The sequence below is a fragment of the Elaeis guineensis genome, chromosome 10 (genome assembly GCF_000442705.2).
Source record: "Elaeis guineensis isolate ETL-2024a chromosome 10, EG11, whole genome shotgun sequence".
NCBI classification, from domain to species: Eukaryota; Viridiplantae; Streptophyta; class Magnoliopsida; order Arecales; family Arecaceae; genus Elaeis; species Elaeis guineensis.
In genome coordinates, this window is record NC_026002.2 from 12,657,800 (window position 1) to 12,680,627 (window position 22,828).

Consider the following 22,828-nt stretch of genomic DNA (forward strand, 5'->3'; position numbering starts at 1 on the left):
TGCAAAGGATCGATCCGCTCCGTCTCTCCCAAAAACGCAGGCTCGCTCCTCTCTCCCTCTCTCTCTCTCTCTCAGAGCTCTCTGTCTACATTTCACTGTTGCCCAGTCACCTCTCTGACTTGACCGTCGGAGGGTCCCCGACCGGAGCCGCCTCCGGTCAGTGCGGACTTCACTTTGCAGGTGCACGCTTCCCGGCGATCGGACGACGAGGCGATTGGCCACAACAGAATCAATGATCCCTTTGATTATCTCCTTTCATGTATTTAAAATTTACCTTGCCAAACCTCTTAAAAATACATGTTAGCTATCTGTTATGTCGACATTCTTAATAACATACCTTCCCCTGCTCTTCCTACCAAGTCGGCATTTTTGTTGTGATCTATATCATAAGCATGGCGACTATGGCCATATATTGGTTCGTGTAAGTTTCACATGACACACACATGTAATGTGCTGTCTATAACTATTTTTTATCCATTTTTATGAGCATATGCATGGATTTCATAAATAAATTATAAAACTTACAATGATTCCGTCCCTTCGTATTAAGTTTCGCTCATAGATTAAGCCCATTGCAATTGTATGCATGCGGCTTCTAGCATGGGATATAAAGTAGTAGATATTTTTGCGGTTCCATTGCCTATTCTTGTTTACTAGAAGAGTAAATTTGGTGTTCCACTGGTTTTACCATTCCATTCCAACATTATTAGAAAACTAACAAAAAAATAATACCATATAACATTCATGTTGTAAATCATTTACTTAGTCCAAACCTTATGTGTGTCTCTCTCGTTTATGTTAACGTGATGTCATCATCAATGACAAAAGGATCCTTCTTATACAAAGCATAAGACACAAAAGATGCATGTTTAGCACTCCGCTTTAATTGTATTGTATTTATATAAACGTAGGCGGTACCAATTGCAATAAAGTTCCTTTATAAATAGTATTAACAAACGAAGCATAGGAATTATCACTACATCTACCCCATATTGGGATCAAAACAAATTCCCTTCTACTCTCATTTGTCTGTTCCAAAGTAACCCATATGCCATCCAAAAATTTGTCTATGAACAATAGTTGGGGTCATGCAGACATTATTTAAATATGGCACGAACTGCAAAGTATACTCACTACCTTTGTACCAGAACTACAAGCGAATCCCATCTAACCGTCCATCCGCTGGTGACTCGTAGGCTGGCCCGATGCAACGATCAGATCCCAACTGCACGAAACCAACGGCCAACATGTATCAACTCACCGTCTCTCACGTGCAAAACGCTTATCATGATATGGTGCATGACAAAGTGTCCGAGTCCACATGCGAAAGTACTGACCGTTGGGCCGTAGATGACCGCATATAACTGGCCAGTGGCCTGTCTCTCACTCTGAAAGCCAAAACTACTGCGCATACAAGAATTTATATGCGAACTCAGGATCCACCGCCCGTTTTGAAAGATATACGATGGATGGTGCAAGTTCGTACAACTTTTACCAAAAGTTAAGATATAGAATTCCACATGCAAGTAATGGGATCTCTTGCTCTCAATGCCAAGGACAACCGTCAAGCGCGAGAACATAATGAAATCTGCTGAGGTTCCAAAAATATCTCTATTTTTTTTAAAAAAAAAACTCTTGTGAAATCTGAAATTACTTATGTAGTACACAGTTCATATGGACCTCAAATCTAAAAGTTAAAAAAAAAAAAAAAATTCTTCCACCACCGACGACTCCTAATCGGAATCGAAAAGATCGTCGGAGAGGAGTTAAACTCCTCTCCTCTGATTCTATTTAAGGGAGAGACCCTTCTTCCTTCCTCTCATCATGAAAACTCAGAGCGAAACGGCGAAGATCGTCAGAAATCGTCCGTGAAAATCATCACTATGCTCACCGCGATTCCTCGTCAGAGAGGTCGCCGGAGTTCGAGATAAGTATATGGTTCTCTTCCTCTCTTTTTTCCCTTCCTTTTCTTGCCGGTGTGCACGTTCGTCGATGATCGGAGTCGCCGGATTTTATCGTGGGAGAGGTTTCGATTTTTTTCTAGTTTTCAGGCGCCAGTGGTCGTCGCCGCCACCGATTTGGATTCCTTCGGATGGTGGTGCGCTTCCTCCGACTGCTGGCCATTCCTGTGCCGACCGACCGTCGGTCGGCCAACTTTATGAGGGGACCATTCGATCCCCTGTTTCACCTATTTCACTCATGGGAGGCCACGGGAAGAAGAAGTAGAAGGAAGAAAAAGAAAAAGAAAATAAATAAATAACAAAATAAAAATGAGAGAGAGTTTTTCTCTCTTCTCTCTCTTTCTTCAGTCTGAATCCTTATTTTCTCTCTCTAACATTGAACTTTCTCTCTCTACTTTCTCTCTCTAAAATTTTCTCTCTCTAGATTGTTTTTCTCTCTTGATAGATGTTTTTCTTTCAAAGTTATCCTTCTAAGATTAGCATAGTGAAAGACTTCATTTTGATGATTTTGATCGAGTTTAGTGAAGAGTCCGATTCCAAATGGAATTTTGATTTGAGATTTATTTAGATTTAATTTTGAATTAAAATTAATGTAAGAATATAATTTTGAATAATAAGTACCTGTTCATTCAGTGCTCTGTGAAAGGTAAGTAATGAATTATCTTTTTGAGATATTTCATATTTATTCTGAAGATTAAATAATTATTCTTTGAAATTATGCATGATTTATGAAATTGTGTTTTGAATGAAAAGTGATTCCGAAATACTATGATTTATTGATTATGCATATGTTCAGTGAAAATTATGATATATTATGATACAAAAATATTTTGACATAGATCGGATTTATGCTCTCAGCCTAACTATGTTTTAGTGGGCCCTGTCAATGAGGATTATATGTTGGTATTTAGTGGATCCTGCCTGTGGGGGTTGTGCGCTGGTGTTTAGTGGACCCTGCCAGTGGAGGTTGTACGCTGGTATTCAGTGGATCTCGCCAATGGGGGTTAAATGTGGGTCATAGTCGAGGCTGTTGAATTACGAATGTTTTAATTTGAATCGGATTTATGATTATATTATATGTGAATATTTGAAAAGATTGGATTTGCATTGAATCAGCATGAAATATATTTTTATGTTTATTCATAATATTGTTCTTGAAAATTATATAAATATATTAAATATCTAGTTGAGATATTTGTTACTTACTGGGCTGTCTAGTTTATTTTCTTTCTTTTTATTTTTCAGATTTAGATAATTAATTGTGAGCATAGAAATTAATATTGGGACAGAGCTTTTATAGGCGAGATTTAGTATTATCAACTTCATTGAACTTAGATCTATTATTTTATTTTTAGTGAAACTTTATTGGATATTAGATATTTGATTTAATTATTTAAATTAAAATTGAATAATAATTATTTAAATTTATTCTGCTGTGATCATTGATATCGTGATGAGATGCCTTGCATGCTTATAGAGAGAGTTCTTCATAAGTATGCGACGGTTGCTGCGACCTCCTGCTCACGATCTCGGATCGGAGACGTGATAATTTACCTAAAATACTCATTCACATGTCATTATAACGGTAAGATTATATTTATTGATTGTTGTTACAGGAGCAAGAACAATTATATCCTCCAATCTTGTCCTTATTGGAAGAAAATTTTAACAGATATGACCCTCGGAAGGGATCAAAATAAAAGATAAGTTTTGTATTTGTAAAAAATAATAGATTTATCATTTTTTTGAAAAAAAAACTAGAGTGATAAAGTTTCATAGATTAAATTATTTTATATTTTATTAATATCTATATATTTTTATATTACATAAATATGTTAATTTAGATAAAAATATATTATCTCTATAATATTAAATTATAAATTATATATATATATATATATATATATAATTTTTTATCTTAATTATTAATATCCATGTGTAATTTTTTTTACATAATTGGATTATGTCTTGACCTATTTTGTATCACATGTGCAACTTTTTTTACATGATCGGGATCATGTCTTGCAATAAGAAAAGAATTATATGCCACCTATCAATCATTTGATATACAAATAACATGTTATAATTTTTAATATATTTAAAAATAAAAAATGAGAAAAACTCATTCAAAAAATAATAAAATATTTTTCTATATAAATATTTATTTATTTAATATTTCTCCATCTCACGTGCGTGCCATGCATCAAAAAGAATGGCGTCCTCGCATCCCGCTACAGCCGTTATTTAGACCGTAGTCCGGGCTACGATTACGCTTCCACTACCCCAACCTTCTCTCTCATTAAAACAGCAGCGGCAGAAGGAGCCACTTCAGAAAATAATAAAATGTGCTTCTATGCAAATATTTATTTATTTAATATTCCTCCCTCTCACGTGCGTGCCATGCATTTAAAAAAAAGGAATACGATGGTGCTCTCGCGCCTCTTATTTAGACCGTAGTCCGGGCTACGATTACGCTTCCACCACCACAACCTTCTCTCTCATTAAAACAGCAGCGGAAGGAGTCGCGGCAGCGAGGGAGACGCGTGCTCTCCAAGCCATCTCCTTCTCCCCCTCACATTCCCTCCTACCCAAACCCTAGAGCTCCTCCCTTCCCTTCTCTCCAATTCCGATCTCCCTCACCTCTCTTCCTTCGAATCCTCCTTCTCTGACGATCTCTTCTCCAATCGATCCAGATCTGCTGAATTCCCCTCCGTATCTATCAAATTCCACCATCTAGACATAGATTTCTCCCTTCTTGCCCAGGAATTCACATTCTTTTTCTCAAAAATCTCGCGTTCAATCGTTTCAATCCGATCTCCAAGGTTCTTTGCCAGTTGTCAAGGTCTGATTCTGGGTTTCTTCTCTTGTTTATTTTAAAGATCGAGGTAGTTGGATCGATTTTAGAGGCCAAAATTTTACCTGCATTGCCACTAGCTGATCTTTTTGATCGCGAATTCCGATTTTGACGATAGTTCGATCATTGCTTAAGAATTTTGTGTTTTCTTGTTTGTCAGATTCTAAGTTCATTCTATTTTTATCCAATCTGGGAATGGGATCAGAGTAGTGGGAGTGGTTGTGACAGCGCAATCGGGCAATGCTTTGATTTCCGAGAAGATGCAGTTTCCGGTCGTCAGCGGCGGTGGTGGCATGGGAGCGAGCTGCAGTCGCACCAGCGGCTGTGGTTCCCGGATGAGCGGGATGGATTCATCTCGTGGATCCGGGCGGAGTTCGCGGCGGCCAACGCCATTATCGACTCGCTGATACATCACCTTCGGGCCATCGGCGAGCCTGTGGAGTACGATGCTGTGGTTGGGTTCATCCAGCAGCGGCGCTGCAGCTGGAACCCAGTCCTCCACCTGCAGCAGTACTTCTCAGTCGCCGACGTCGCCTACGCTCTGCAGCAGATCGCCTGGAGGAAGCAGCAGAGGCGCTTTGACCACCCGAAGGTGGCGGGGAAAGAATTCAAGAAGCCTGCAGTTGGTTGCAGGCATAAGTTTGAGAGTGCAAGGGAGAATCGCAGCTGCTCAGCTTCTTCTGCTAGTTTGGATGCAGAGGGGAAGGGGGAGGATAAGTTAGGAAAAGAAGAAGATGGCAACCTAAAGGGCGAAGCCCAATTTCCAGACGGCGATTGCTCCGTAGTTGCAGCGAAGGAGGGTAAGAATAGCTATTTTGGTATTGGTTATGCATTAACGAATGCCATATTTTTTGGTGTTATCTGGCTGAATTTTTAATTTTTTAATATCTATTTTCAGTTATTTCAACATTAATTCAGTTAAGAAAGCAAATGCTGTAAAAAAAATGTTCGCATCAGTAGTGATTATGTTTGTTTAAGGCTTAATTATGCGAAAAACCCCAAATTTTTTAGGATTTTCAATTTCATCCTAAACTTTTATTTAGTGCCACCAGATCATCGAATTTTCATATTGTTTCAATTCGGACCTTGATTCCAATTTCTGTCATCCAACCATATCAAAGTTATTATGTGGCTTGCTTTTGTGGCATTAGGTTGCTTATGTGACAAAGAAACTGACATAAAAACGTCCACTTTAAACAATTAAAATCCCATAGCAAACAAACTATGAGAGAAAAGATCAATAGAAAAAAGAAGGCAGGGGCTTACAAACCTAATCTCCCTTGCAAGCTTTTAATCCTCTTGGAAAATCCCAAATCAGCAACACCTTTCTCCTCCTCTGCAAACAAACACAAAACAACATAAATGGTGAGATAATGTGTGGAGAAGAGGCCAACAAAAAGCTGTCAAAAACTAAATTAAACACACAAAAAAAAAAAAGAAGAAAGATTCAAAACCTGAAGAGATGAATGGATTGGATTGGGAGCTTGTAAGACTAGCCTTGAGGAGGGCATGAAAGATGCAAAACCTACAAACCCAAAGCACTAGATTGCCCATTAGGGAGGAGGTGATCTTCCCATTTTAGCCATGGGGAAGCGACCTAAAGGAGACATCTTTAAGAAGGAAGGGATTGCTAATCAAAATGAGAAAGAAGGTCTTAGGCGAGTGAAGAAGAGAATTTCTCCTATTGATGAGAGGCAAGTGGAATGGTGAAGTTGGGATGAAAACGGATTGGAGGAGATAGAGTTGCATTAGCTTTAATATTTACTAATCCAAAAATAGAATTTCTTCCTTTTATTCCAAGTAGGCAAAAAGAAGAGGGGATAGAGATCCAGAGGTAGAGGAATTTTTTAGTCTTTCCATTGATAGAAATTCTAGATGGAAGAAGATAGGAGAAAGAGAGAGACTTCTAAAATTTTTTCCAAATCAGCAAAAGGAGGCCACGTAAGCTGGTCACATATATCGCGTGACAACTCACTCACGGCAAACAGACGGAAATTAGAGCCAGGGTCCAAATTGAAAGAATTTAAAAGTTTGATGATTTGATTGCACTAAATAAAAATTCAAGATAAAATTGAAAACCCATAAAAAGTTTAGGATTTTTTTGCATAATTAAGCCTTTGTTGAATTAACATCATACTATTGAAGGAAATATGACAGTAGAGACACTGCATTGATACATGTACATGTGACTTGGAGTTTGTAATGTGTAATTGTCAAACAATAATTCAAGAGCACATGGAGGTTTTTCAATTCATCAATCATGCAGCAATATCCATGATATCCTGGGTAACATTAAATGTCTAGTTTTTGTAAGTAATGCAGCTGCGAATAAACTCAATTATGTGGAAATTGTTTTGATAATGCTGGTTTTTGTAACAATCGAGTTCGTTCTATTTTTTATATTTTTTGTGTGCTTTCCAATTGTTTTATTTGATATACATGAAGCAAACCAACTTGGATACTGGAAGTATTGGGATGACTTGTTTACTTGTTATTATATTGCATGCAGAAGTGGAAACGAATTGCAGTTCCATGACAGACTGTGGAAAGAAAGATGAAGAAAAGTCGCTTGGAGATGTGTGTGTTAAGTTGGCGCCTAATGATTGCCAGACTTTGCAGTCTAAAGGTATGAGTGATGCAGTTCACCACTTAGTAGCGGGAGACTTCTACTTGGGGTAACACATCTGGTCTATAAACTGCACGTGCTTCCTAAGTGTATCCTTACTTCAAGAGTTCTAAGATATCTGCTTGCCCAGCCTCACACCCAATACCTGCTCCAGCCCTATCTCTTAGTTTTGGCAACTTCGTGATATATGCATCCAAGAAAATGAATTTTTTCCTGGGAAACATAAATGACTGGTCGATAATTTATATTTTAAATCGAGTTTATCTACTTGTCCTGGTAGATCAGGTGATAAAGGCTGCTGCCTTGTGACTTGAAGACATAAAATTTGTAGTGAAAGCAAAGGAAAAAAAAAACATACTATAAGAAACAAAGGAAACATAGCATCAACAAAACCTGACTGTGATTACAATATACAAAGGAATACAAAGTTTTTTGATTACACTCGAGAAAAAATGAGTTGGTAAACCACTACATCTACCATATGCCATGCAGGTTGAATCTTTAACCTCTGCACTCACAATCTCCTACTCCTAGGATGCTTGGACCCTGTCCAAGAAGACGTTCAGCTTCAGTTGCTCCATAGTCGTTGTCAGTGACCAGAGAGAGAGAGAGAGAGAGACGCTTTCTTTAAAGTCTTCTTTCATATCTAATTAGTTTTAGAAATTTCCTTCCAAACTGCTCCCATGGTCTATTCCAGCAGCTTTATTTTGGTTGCAATTAACCATTTGTTGCTTTTCTGTTATATGTGCTCTACGTCACACACAGCTACATGTTCATCAACACATGCATATCACATGTTTGATCATAAACCTCAGCATCAGCAGGCACTTGTCCGTTGTTTATTATGTGGAAAATATAGATGTATTCAGATTAGGCTGTGATATAAATGTTTCCTTCGAACCTTGTAGTTGCATGTGAAGTGACAGCTTGTGCCTCTTAGTCATTTCTTCTTGTTTGTCACTTGAAGGTTTTTTTGGACCTGAAATGTCGTGGAATATTCCATTTCCAACTGGTAGCATTAGAATTTGATTAAGAAAGTGATCATTAGTACCCTTTTTCACCAGAGAATTGCAACAGCATGCTTCTCTGGAGTGGTGAAGGTACAATGCCAAATCAAGATGAGAAACAGCAACCTATTGCAAATCCCAAAGTTTTTGTTAGTAATGAAATGTATGATGGAAAAACGGTAGGCTAATGGGGGGAAATATCTTGATGAGCTTCTTATGTTATCATCAATGTTATTCTTTCACTGTTATCCAACTATTTAAGAGCATTGTCTTGCTTTCATAGGTCAATGTTGTTGAAGGACTCAAGCTTTATGAAGAGTTATGTGACAAAATGGATATTACAAAACTTAGTTCATTGGCAGATGACTTGAGATCTGCTGGTCGTCGTGGAAAGTTTCAAGGCAAGTTGAACCATGTCAACCTCGTTCTACTTGAGTGAAAAAACATAACTCTTTTGGCTGTAAGCATGAATATAAAAAAATATGATTAATGTTAGTCTTCATGATACATGACATCTAACCTTGAGCATGAACTTAGTTTTTGAAAGGGTATGCATCAATTCTATGCATATCGACTTATTAGTCCGTTGATGGGAGAAAGAATATATAATCAGGGGCATTGTTTTAAAATGTGGTGCATGCAGCCACATATGTACCTGAATATGCAGATATGATGCCCTAACTGCACCGCATTTCCTATATGCAACTGCCATGTGCAGTTGGGTTGCATATGCACTGAAAAGACAGTTTGCTTGGTACCATGCAGCCAGATATATGGCCCACTTGATATTGTGATATATGTGGAATTCTAGCATTATGTTGCCGCATATGTGACCCTCTTAGCATCATGTGACCGCATATGTGGCTCATTCTGCTATGGTTAATTTAAACAGGATGGTTTTAGGCTAAATATTAAGTTCGTTATGGGTTTTGGGCTGGCCAGATACATGTATGTTAATATGCTACTATTTTTTTATTTTATACAATAATATATTATTTTTCAATTTTAAAGTATATTAACTTCATCTGTGGCTCGCATTCTGCATTTGTTTTATGTGATTTCTTGACTGCCTGAGTATAGCAGCAGCCTTTTGAAGCACCGACCAGGGGCCAACAAGATAAATATACTTCATCATATTGTATTGGTTATTGACATGCATTGGCATGGAAACTTGACCAATAGTATTGAAGTTTCTGAACTACATCTTTTGAAGTTTCTGCAAAAAGATTTTGAAGTTCAATATAAGTTGGCTCAAGGTCTTTTCTTCAAGTTGGTCATGACGTGTTATCAACCAAAACAAAATATGTTTTCCTTACTAGGCCATGTTTATGTAATTTCTCTAGATGTCTTGGGAGTTTGATTTGTGTTGCCTATCAGGCCAAAACAGCTAGATGAGCTGTCATTTGAAGTTATGAACTACATTTTTTGAAGTTTCTGCAAAAAGATTTTGAAGCTTAATATAAGTTGGCTTAAGGTCTTTTCTTCATGTTGGTCATGACGCATTATCAACCAAAACAAAATATGTTTTCCTTAGTAGGCCATGTTTATGTAATTTCTCTAGATGTCTTGGGAGTTTGATTTGTGTGGCCTATCAGGCCAAAACAGCTAGATGAGCTGTCATTTGAAGTTATGTTTGACTTCTTGGTTGATCTATATGTACCATTTTGGTTTGTTTGGGTCATAGTGAGAACTAACTAGTGTAGGAAGTTTCTAGGTCTCGTATTTATCTATTTCGTCTAACAAGAGTTTCAAGTTTGGCTACATATCATGCATAATTTTTATAATCATTAGAATTGTGTTTAGATTGTTCTGGGTGTTTCTCTTTATACAGGTATTGGAACTTGTGAATCAGTTGTGATAGCTCTCTTCATGAACTCTCAATTATAGTTTTCTTTCTTGTGCTCTTTTATTCTTTTTGGCTCTGCTTGGATGCTTTTAAACTATGAGAGTGGAAGAGGTGATTAAACCAAAATTGCCCTTATTTTAATGCTTATTTTCGTTTATTTTTTTTTTAAAAAAAATTTCCCAACACCTAGAAAGAGCCTTACAATGGATAATCTGAAGAACTTTTCATCTTTTTCCTTTGAGGATTGTAGGTATCCTGAAAACTTGTGCATGACAATGTGGTTGAGGATACATTGCAGGAGGATAGTCAAACAGGAGAAGGTTACTTTAATATTAGAAAAAGAAAAAACCCCAAATATACTTCCTTTGCTCCCTTTTGGGACTCGAAATCAATAACTAGAAAATTTGAGAGGCTTCAATATAAACTTTTTTAACTAACATAATGAGGTGAAAAGGAAGTTTTATTTTGCTTAGATGGGATTGGGAAGCCCACCCTAAGGGAATGAATAATTATTTTTTGCCCTTAAAGGAGTATAATCTGACCCTTTTGAAGATGTAGTCTTGGAGCTACTTACATAGGAAATTCGATTCGGCAAATCATAATTTCGCACTAGTATGTATGTGCTTTAAGGGGATCACTATGTTTTTCAACAAAGAAATCTGATTGAAGACTTGATTTTCTAGTCCTTTTTACCTTGTTGTAAGCATGTGTCACTAGGACACTTCAAAATCAGGGTTTTTTAGCCATGTCCAGGCACTTGGATACTTGGACACTTGGTGACACTCCTTGACAATTCAAATCAAAATCCATGATATCTTCGGGTTATATATCAAATTTTTTCACCTCTATCTAGCAACTTCATGTCTAGTTTTACATTTACCAAAGGTTTTATAAATTTTATAAAATCACAAAGCAATTGATGTAGCAAATCATTCATTATATAAATACACACCTGTATTCATTTACAGGTACATCCATATAATGGAAGTTTCCCATCTCCGATTTTTTGAAGGATCCCAAGTCTGATACTTCTTGACAGTTGGACACTCGGCACCCTTGTCACATGTCCATGTGACATTGTACGTGGTATTTAACCTTTGCTGCACCATGCTCATATACAATGATCAACAATTTTGGTTTCCCACTCAAATCTGAAGCATTGACTCTATATATTTTTTTTGTGGTCTCGGTATTCTGTGATGAGCTTCCTAGAAAATTACAACGAGATTATTGTTTGTAGTTCTGGTGATGGGAGGTAAAACCCACAATCCAAATGCACTGTTATGATCAACTTCAGTGGTAGCATTTGGGTAATCTTGGCCTAGTTGGTGTAAGGGTGTATGTGTGATCCTTACCTATGTTTGTAAGCATACTGAGCCTATGCAACGTTACATGATGCAAAGGCGAACAATCCTTTGTTAGATCCTCTGTTGCTTGGGAAGCAGAGGCTGGATAAATGAGTTATGGAAAATATATCATATTCTGTGAATTAAGTGTAACAGTTGTTTAGAGATAGTATATTAAATAGAATGGTCATGAGAGATAACATAAAGACACCACCAGGAAAAGTAAAAGGAGATACTATATAAGAGATGAGTTGCACAGGCAGAAAATTGAAGATATAGGTAGCAGTTAAGCAAATGTGCTGGCAAGAGATCCATAGCAATATCAAGATGGACAGCGAAAACTCTGAATAGTTTGATTACTTGTGCTTTGCTCAGTCTTGTGGTCTTTCACATGGATGATAACTCAGTTATTCTCTCTTACTTTATGCAAATGAATTGGGTTTTTGTTTTCGTTTTCGTTTTTTTTTTGTTCATAGTAAAAAATATTTGGCTTCATAGGTTATATTTATTCAGTTTTGAGTATTGGTTCTGGTTTTATTATGACATATGATGGTTATCATGACTTCAAATAAAATTATCCCTTGATGCTGTCAATTTATAATATCCTTGGAACTGATGAAAGCAGGGCAGACATTTGTGGTTTTGAAGAGACCTGAGAGAGGGCATGGAAGGGAAATGATTCAACTGGGCTTACCCATTGTTGAAGGACCTCCAGCAGACAAAAATTCTGCTGGGACTTGTAGAGGCAAGTTTTTCCTAGCACAGCAAAACTTTACCTGCTGAATCATTTATCACATATTTTTTTGATCATAAAGATTGGCGGACCTGTACTTACAGACAGGAAGGTGGAGGCAGTTCCTAGCTTGCTGCAAGATATTCTTGATTGCACTGTACTGCAAGTTTTGACCGTCAAGCCTGATTATTGCATTATTGACTTCTTTGATGAGGTGAAATTCTGTTTAAGCACTATAGATGTGGCTTGTGATGTGATGAACGAGCTTGGTTTATGAACTTTTTTCACAGGGTGATCGTTCACACCCTCACATGTGGCCACCTTGGTATGGTAGGCCTGTTTGCACTTTATTCTTGACAGAATGTGGCATTGTCTTTGGACGAGTAGTTGGAGGAGACCGTGGGGATTACAGAGGTTCTCTCAAGCTTTCTGTCTCAGCAGGGTACATTTCTTACTCTGGTTCCAATATTTGCATATTTTGCCATAATTTTCTTTTGATCTGTTTGGAGTAGACATCTTCAATGAACATCAGAATTATAGTGGTTCTGTATCACCTTAGGAATTTGAAGTTCATGATGTATGGGTATGCTGCTAATTTGATTTTGATGCCTAAATACTGCAGCTTTTATCATATTACCAGTCCCAAAGACTTAACAAGTGCTCAAATAAAATTTGTCTCAGCAACATTCCAATTGTGTAGAAACTGAGGACATAATGGGAAATCATTTTTAAGTTTACAAGAATCAGAATTGTCTTATGCACTGGACTCAGGGTCGCTTGTCAAATAATTGGCGACACTGCCACTGGAGGACCTTTCGAAGCCTTGGCCCATAGAAGTCCATGGTTAGGTTGCTTTTGGCCAATAACCATATGCCTTAATTTGTAATCCCAATTTCTGCATTTTCTGCGTAGCAGAGTTTGCGATGGGTACAACCAGAAAATATCAAATTAAATTGGTTTTGCTGCTAGATTCACACTTGTGCTCTGATTTGCCTCTTCAGCTTATGTGATTTGTTCCAGATGGATAAATGCAGCTTCCCTTATTAAATCTTCACTTTTTATGTATGTCTAGACTCTTTCTGGTGTAGAGGAATCTTGAATGGTTGCTCCTTGACTTCATGAGCATAAGCTGTGTAACCAATTTGCTTGGCCTCCCTATCAGCCGAGTAGTTTATGATCTTTAATGGCAGGACACTAGTCTGAAGTTAACTTCGGAATTCATCACTAATTTTGTAGTGGATTAGTGCCAAGTTGAGAGCCGATGATAGAATATTAATAGACTTTGTTGGATCATTTTAATGGACAAAATTTGATCTGAGAGAGCACATTAAGTAAAGTTTGATGATTATTGTGTAAATTATGACCTGAATTTGGCTTGGTTTTGCTCTCAGTTACTCACAGGAAGGGAAGATGCTCAAGATGGCATTGGTGTGCTAACTCAAATGCTTGCAGCGATATACTTAGATTCTAAGTACAAACTTGAAAACACATGATTTCATTTTCTCAATGAAATTGTGCTGATTATGTCATCGTTCTCTTAAAAAAAGAATAAATTTGAAAACTAATGTAAGCTGACGAGTCCTCGATGACATTTTAAGGATGTTAACAAAACTTATCCTTTTATTATCCTAAATGCATGTCCTAGGGTATTTAGGCCTAGACAGAAACTATGAACCCATATCTAAGCTGGTTAATTTTCTATGAACAGTTATTGTGCTGATGGTTTATCTTCATCTCTTAATCTATCAGTGTTGATCATCTAGGAATTTGTAATCCATTGCTTTTCCATCAAAATTTTTGTCAGTGCCTATGCCTAGTTTGCGAATAATTATGTATGTATAGCCTTTTTGAGCATGTACTATAAGAATCTTGTGAAATTGGATTCTTAATTTATATATAAATTCAAAACCTAAATATGCAACAGTCTTGCTAAATTATTCATATCTTGAAAAATACAAGTTCTGAGGTCAAGCATTCTCAGGTATTACATCTTCATGAGTAGAATGAATGCTGAATTAAATGTTGGTTTATTATACACTGTAGATTATAAAAAGGAAAAAGGAATCCATTTCTGTGCAGTAACTGGAATAGACACACATCACTTTCAATTTTGTCCGATCATGCTTGTAATCTCGCTTCTGGGTTTAAAGTAATAATCCTTCCAGAATTTTTAACTCATCTACTCTCTCTCTCTCCGTATCTACAACGCCCCCCCGCTCCCCCCCCCAACCCAACCTGCAATTATAGATCTCTCCTGGTGATGCAAGGCAAAAGTGCAGATCTAGCACCTCCACCCTCACATTGGGTCACATCATCAGGTAAGCCCCCCAGCCTTGCCCCTCACCTGTCGGGCACTAAGCATTATGGAATAACCCCCACCCGTGGTGTCCTGCCGGTCCCAGCCATCTGTCCTCAATAGTTGCCTTCCAATGGAATACAGCAGCTGTTTGTTGCACCTGCTCCAGCGTCCCCTGCGCCTGTCCCACTGCCACCAGCATCTGCTGGATGGACAGTGGCTGCACCTCAAATGCACACTTCTCCTCGACTCCCTGTTCCTGGTACCGGAGTCTTTCTTCCCCCACCTGGGTCAGACCAGCCTCCCCCATCACAACAGCTCCCAGTAGTGCCCATTCACGCAGAAACTAGCACTCCTCTACTGACTTGTTTGGCACCAGAGGATGAGAATGAGGTGGAGCAACCAGACTGTAACAGCAGTGCTTCTCCTACGAATAGAACTGACGAAGTAGGACCAAGAATGGAGTGCAATGGTAGCTTGACTGTTCGTGCTGGTGTTGGTGGAAGCAAGGAAGAACATCAGACTGTTAGTGCTAAGGAGAAGGTAGGGAACAAGCTGATTGTTAATGCTGCAAGCTTGATAAAGTAGGGCTGGGGAGATGGAAAGGAGAAGGATGGAGTGCCAAATTCTCTTCTCGAGTACTGGCATGAAGGGATAATGCATGAGTTTATGGCAAATGTAAATAGCAGCAAACAAGTTGCTGAACTACTAGTTTTCCTTTTTTTCACTTTTATAGTACACGATCTTTTTAATTTTTTTTGCATTCCGGTGACTGAAATATCAGGAATGATTTTTTTCCCATTTCATTTTTTCTGTGATTGCTGTCATACTTACTCTGCGTATTTTCAGGAACTCAGCAAAAGAACGGAGTTGATAGATATTTTCTGAAGCATTTTACTTTTCCAGCGCCCCAGATTTGACAATGTCGGTTTTGGAGTTGTATATGGTAATATGAATGCACTGACTTTTGTTTTTCTCTCACCTTGCCACCGGAAAAAATCAGCATTCTGCCAGTACCACAAGATTGCTGAGCTACGGATGAGGATGTAAGATGGATTCTATGATCAAGCTATGTTTGGCACTTTGTCTAAAATGCAAAACCTGCTAATATGAAAGGAGCACAAAAGTTTAATCAAATAGTACATGAAAATTTTAGGGGATGCCTTTTAGGTTTTGGATGCTACGCAGGTGAGATGGTTCAAATGAAAATTTAAATCTGGTCAATCCTGGTCTGATGGGCCGCTCATTTTTTATTTTGCTCCAAACTTGAGCGTCCAACACGGTTTGGGAAAGTGTCTCTCTCAGTAAAAATACATTATCCCAAGGATTGTATCAAATTTCTTGGTTAAATTAAGAATATAATAATAATAATGATGATGATGATAAAAAATTAATTAGTTTTAAAATGTTTAAAAGTTAATGCAGGATATTTTCAGTCTGCTGCTTGGTAGAATATTCAAGCAGATTTTACAGCCGAATTATTTTTTATTCAATTCCTTTTATGAATAACTACACGGGAGGAGCAGCCACAATTTATAAAACCCAAACGTATCACTTTTTTGACTCACAGACACACCAGTTAATATAAGATGATGTTGAATTTTCTTAAATAAGTCATATGAGATAATAAATGGAACTGGTCCCTAGAAGAATTCATCAAGTAGCTAGAAAGTCTATCAGATATCATCCTAGAGCAAGCAAGCTATCAATAGCAAGTCACGTTGTTCAACATCTGCAGCACAATTGACCATGCGAGGTGGCAAAATAGCTAGGTCTTGCACGATTAGCATGCTAAGGGACTTGTTTTAAGTCTCAAGGTTGAAAAAATTTGAACTCGGTTTTTGTTCAAGGGTCTTGCGTGCTACACCTCTTGAGTGTAGACTGGTTTTTAGCCTATGCCTCTATTTTGGGTCGGCTGGCTAATGTGAGGTTTTTAACAAAGTTATAAAGCTTATAAAGGCCATTATGGCTAAAGGTATAAATGAGCTGGATCAAGCAAAATCCAAATTCAAACTGACTGAAAACAATTGAATTTGGATTTGGTTCCAGATATATATATTTTTTGGAAGCATATTTGTTTTGGATTTTCCTTATTGGATTTGGTTTGGATCGAAATGCTTAATGGAACATCCACTAACTCTATAACAAATAATTATTTTAGTTTGTGCCAATTTTTTTTTTTGACATCTTTGAGATTTTTTCCTAAATAACTTTATACCTACTGTTTTATAATTTCAGTAACTAATATGTTCATATTTGCAATTTCAATTATTCTTATTTCAGGTAATTTCACCTAATAGCAACCAATGGTCAATGCCGGTATGAAGTGCATAAAATGACATACATGACATTTTCGTTAATACATTGCATATTTTAACAATTATTCATGTAATTATCATGAGACTATCAATCCGGTTACCTGTTTGAATATGTGATCCAATACCGGCCCAACAAACTATCAGAAATCACATTATAGGTTCTCGGAATATTAAATTAGATTAAGTTATCAAATTGTCAAGTATCATTTAATTTTTTTTTAAAAAAATCTGAAACAAATTCCAGTAATGTTTTACTGCATCAATATGAATTAAAAGCAGTGTAAAACTGTTTCTGGATATAATACTAGTAAAAGAAAATATGATATATCCGCAACTACGGCTTCCAGTATGTGTACCGTTTGTTCCGCGCCTTCTGAAATATTAGCTGAGTCAATATTCTAGTTTTTCATTTTCCAAACCGTCTCTCTCTTATTCATGCGATATTCTATTGTTTTAATATCAACGCAGGGTTCAAGCTATATTTTTCCGGTGCAAGTATGATGGATTTTCTTTTGTGGCCCTCAACTTGGATGATATTTTTACACATATGTAAAGATATGACGGATCTCTTCCATCCATTTACAGCATAAATCATGAAGCTTATGTTATATTTTAAAAAATATATAAAATATAATCTAATGATTGAGATTGCAAAAGAACAACATTCATTTTTTTGGTGCGAAAGATACAACTCGGATCTATGAAGGCAATATCCAAGTCCCAGCACTAGTTGGGTCGATCGAACCGGTAGGGTCTTGGATGTATAGACCGGATGCCAAATAACGAGATTTTTTATCTATTAATTTTTAATTTTAAAATAATTTATCAAAATAATGTTTCTTAAAAAATATTTATCAAAATACTGTCCAGAAGAAAGTCGCCCTATAATAAAGCGACTTTAGGTGCCAACTGGACTATCTTCCACACCATGTGGAAGGGTGAGTCAGTCAGGAGAAAACCGTCCTTTGGAAGGGCAACTTTTATAGTTGCCTTATGGAAGGGCGACTATATGAGTTGCCCTTCCAATGGGCGACTCTATTAGTCGCCTTCAGCAAGGGCGACTCATAAGGGACTTGGGCAAAAAAAAAAAAAAACTCTCTCCATGACTTAAGAAAAAAAAACACTCGATCCCCCTCCTCTCTGCACGATCCTGCCTCTCTCTCTCGACCCCCGACGTAGACACCCCCCGCTGCTCCCTCTCGATCTCTAACGCAAATGCCCCTGTTGCTCCTTCTCGATCCTCGGCACAGACGAACCCCGCCTCCCTCCTTCTCCCCGACGGCCCTCCCTCCTCTCGATGCGAGAACCCCAGCTCCTCCCTCTCAATCCCCTGCGGCTGTCCCCCTCCTCTCTTGCGGTCCTCCCTCCTCTCGACGCAAGAAACCCGATCCCTCCCTCTCAGTCCCTTGCGGCTGTCCCCCTCCTCCTCTCTGACGGCCCTCCCTCCTCTCGGTGCGAGAATCTTGGCCCCTCCCTCTCAGTCCCCTACGGCCGTCCCCCTCCTCTCGGCACGAGAACCCCGACCGCTCCCTGCTTGATCCCGACTTTTCCTCTTCTCTCGGCCCGCCCCCTCCTCCCGGACGTACCTCCCCAGCATGCTGTCGCCGGCATTCCTCGGTGCATCGTTCCACCCCCATCCAGAGAGGCACTCAAGGATAATTTTTTTTTTATTTTTATGATTTATTTTTTTATTTGAATTATAAATTTATTTTTATAATATTTATTTATATTGTTATAACGAAAGCTAATATGTACAAGAGGAAGGTAATTTAATGTAAATATAATATTTATTTATAAATAAATTATCAAAATAATTTTTTATTTGAAATTGTTTGGTTGGTTGGGCCCAAAATCCTATGAGATTTGTGGCCCAACCACCATAAGTATTGGATTACAAGAATCCTATATATGTTTTTTAAAAATTTTGCATTACATAGAATCTTTGATCCATCTTTTGATTAATGTATATATGCTAAAATATCTGTGCAATTATATTTTTTTGTACGGGTGGAAGAATTATCTACATTGATCACTTGATTGTTCAATTTGGATAGTTTGAGAATTATAATTAATTTTATAAATAATTATGGTAATCAACCGATGCGCAATAGGAGTCGAAAAAAATTTTGGACAGTATTTTTTTTTAGTTTTTCCCACATATTTTCAGCCATGTGAAGAGAACTAAGAAAAAATACTGTCGAAATTTTTTCGGCCCCTATTGCGCATCAGTTGATTACATAATTAACTATAAAATTAATATAATTTTTGAATGGGATAGGATCTAACTTTACCTAGTAGACAGCAATAGGATGTATTTATTATATAAGTCATTTGAAATATTAAGTACTTTCTCCTAGTGAACATCTGTTTATATGTTTATGCAGTTACTTCTCACAATAATTTCCAACAAAATGGATCCAAGTCTTGTCACTGTTATCTTTCATTGGGATGAGAGGATCAGTCATAATGCTAACGACATATTATGATGGTGGAAAGATCCGGATGACCATAGTGGATCGTAACATAACATACCTAGAACTTATACGAGTTTACTATGCTGTCACTAAATGGAATCCCAATCACTGTGGAGTTTTTTTATTATGTAGATTTTTGATGCATACCGTTGGATAATATTTGGCTGTATCTATTGAAGATGATCAGAACACGAACATCATCTTGAGCATCCCATCAGAGGGAGATTTTCAAGCGGTTGAAATTTTTATTGAGTCGGCAACAATAGGAGTTTCGAACGGTGGCGGACAGCATGTTAGTATGTCTCAGGCTGTATCTGCTCCACTTATGCAGTCGGAGATGGGTGGTTCTCTACCTGATGTAGCTCTAATGACTGATGAAGCTTCAATGACTGATGAAGCTGGATATGAGTACAGAGGCACTCCTGTATGTACTATTGGTAGACCAGCAGCATTCGTGACTGATAGTCCTCAGTACATGATAGGTACAAAGTCTGCATATCAATATTCATATAACATTGTATTTGATGAACGGATGCCGATCCTAGTTATGTGGCAGCTACCATAGAGCATGTGGAGTACGAATCTTACGATCATGTGTCACTTAATCAGCCACATACAATATATGTCGGACTAAGAGGATTGGGAACTGTAATGGCTGAGATAATTTTATTTGAAAATAAAGCCGCTGTTAGTTATAATCCTAATCCTATTGATGATGAAGATGGGGATAATGATGTAGAGTCTGATAACAGTGATAATAGAGAATCTAGTACAGAAGAGGATGTACCACCACATGAGGTACCTATTATTCTTGAATTTGGGTTAGTTGATATATTTGATGATGATGAGGCTGCATCCCATGAAGTATTGCCAAAACATCCATTCTTTGGTGGGAATGAAGAGTTAAAAAAAATAATGGTATTTGGGTCGAAAGAACAAGTCCAACGTATCGTGAAACAATGTGCCATTCATACCCACCATTCTTTCAAAATCGTTGAGTCAGATAGAGTTAAATGGAGCATCTGTGTAAATAGTTTGATACTTGTAGTTGGTATCTCCATGCATTCTTTCGGACTAAGATGCAGTGATGGAAGATTACGGTATATAAAGGGCCACACACATGCTTGAATACAGATGTGATGTGAGATCATCCATAGCTTGATGCACGTATGATTATCGATATCATTAGAGGATCAGTTAGAGCAGAGATATCTATATCCATATCAGCCTGTCAGGCTTATATACGTGATGCATGGCAGTACGAGGCATCTTACAGAAAGACGTGGATAGCTAAATAATTTATTATGGACGAGCTATTTGGAGATTAGACAGAGTCCTATAATATATTGGATCCTTGGCTAGCTGTAGTTCATCGTGCCAACGAGGGGATCGTGGTAGATTTTACAAAATTTTCTATAACAGAGGCAAACACAAAGGTGTTCCACCGAGTTTTTTGGGCATTTGGTCCATGCATTTAGGGCTTCTAGTTCTGTCGCCCACTGATTGGTATCGATGCAACGTATTTATACGGTCGATATAAGAGTACTCTCATAATAGTTATGGGAAGGGATGAAAATGAGAGTATCTATCCTCTAATATTTGCCATTTGTGAAGGTGAGAATCGTAGTAATTGGTCATGATTTTTTATGGTGTTTGCGCTATTATGTGGCACATGATCGTATGGGGATTGGCATAATTTCAGACTAGTATAAAAAAATATTAGCTGCTATTTCAGATGAATCTGTTGGATGGATTGCACCATATGGGTATCATAGATTATGTCTTAAATATATTGAGGCTAACCTAAATGGTCGATTCCATGATGATGTATTTTTAGCTTATTTCCATCAAACAGCAAAGTAAAATTAATGCTGGAAGTTTGATCGAAGCATGCAACACATTGAGAGAACATGACCTAATTGCTTTCAATATCTAAAAACATATCCATTTAATGATTTGAGTAAATGGGTGCTGGTGCATAACACAAGTGGATGTAGGTATAGAATAATGAATATCAATTTATCTGAAAGCTTCAATAAGGTATTGAAGGGGGCTCGCTCATTGTCCATTACCGCTCTTGTTCGTCTTTCCTTCGAATACTTATCGAAGTGGTTCAACATCAGATGTACAATTATAGTATGAAGAAGGAAAACTGATAGGATATTCACAGATAAGATTAGACGAAAATTAAATGGATGACAGCTAAAGTCTAGGAAGCATTGTGTGATTAAGTATAATAATCAATCGGATTTGTATGAGATTCGATTGAGATGAAGACATTATAGCCCCAATGAACCTGATTATACATAGACAATCCACTTGGAGGCACATACATGCACATGTAGGAAGTGGCAGTTACTGCATTATCCATGCTTCCACTTGTTTGCTGTTTGTGCCAGCAAGAATTTAGACTGGAAGCAGTTCATTGATGACTGTTATACTATTGTACATTATGAGCAGTCATATGTATTTACCTTCCATCCTCTAGAGAGTCCGCATTATTGGTCTGAGTGGACTACATCGAGACTGATATCGCATCCATTCACAAGAAGACAAGGAAAAGGACGTCCACGGTCAAGGAGGATTCAAAATGATATGGATGTAATAGAGCATCAAAATATTGTACGGTATAGATTATGCAAGGAGATAGATATAATCAATATAGATATCTCCAACGGTACTGATTTATCTCTACTTTTCATGTGGACTATCTTTATGTAATTCTTATGTTCTTTTTAAACTATTTTGATTATATAATCATATCATGTAAATGCTTGGACAAATGTATGAAATGATCATGTTGTTAATATTGGCTATTTAATGTTCTTACTATTTTTTGTCGTATACTTGTCTTTATATTTGGCATCTCAGACATGATTGGTTCAGACTCCGACATATATTTGGAATCGATTGACCCTACCATGCTCTATCTCCAGACTCGACACCATAGTGACAGTATATATTTTGGGAAGGACATAGGGCCCCTACGCTACAGACACAGAGACTCCACTATAATGCATGCCTGACGGCCACATCAGAGGATTGTAGAGTATCTTCATATGGCTAATTTTTATGAAGTTTTTAGAGTTTATGACATACAGCTTAATTGGACTCTCATTATAGTCATGGTAGAGCAATGGCGTCAGAAGACTCATACTTTTCACCTCCATATCGGAGAGACGACGATCATGTTGTAGGACGTTGCTGTTCTTGTGATAACCCGGCCCACTAAGCCCAGTAAACAAAAAAAAAACAGAACAGGGAGGAAGACTCCCGATCGGAGTCTTCCTCTTCCCCGATTCTGATCAAGAATCAGAGTCCTAGGGCCATTAAAAGATCCTAGGACGAACTCTATAAGACCCCCCTC

The 22,828-nt window shown here is 37.6% G+C and overlaps 1 protein-coding gene across 1 annotated transcript; it reads left to right on the forward strand.

Annotated features, from left to right (window-relative positions):
* Positions 1 to 1,548: 1,548 nt before the first annotated feature.
* Positions 1,549 to 15,482, forward strand: LOC140852169 (RNA demethylase ALKBH10B-like). The gene is made up of 10 exons (XM_073245133.1): positions 1,549 to 1,596; positions 4,976 to 5,615; positions 7,325 to 7,441; positions 8,506 to 8,627; positions 8,732 to 8,849; positions 12,266 to 12,389; positions 12,482 to 12,587; positions 12,708 to 12,815; positions 14,621 to 14,691; positions 14,776 to 15,482. Exons 1-10 carry the CDS (start codon positions 1,549 to 1,551, stop codon positions 15,017 to 15,019), a joined length of 1,698 nt encoding a protein of 565 aa, XP_073101234.1. The 3' UTR covers positions 15,020 to 15,482.
* Positions 15,483 to 22,828: the final 7,346 nt, after the last annotated feature.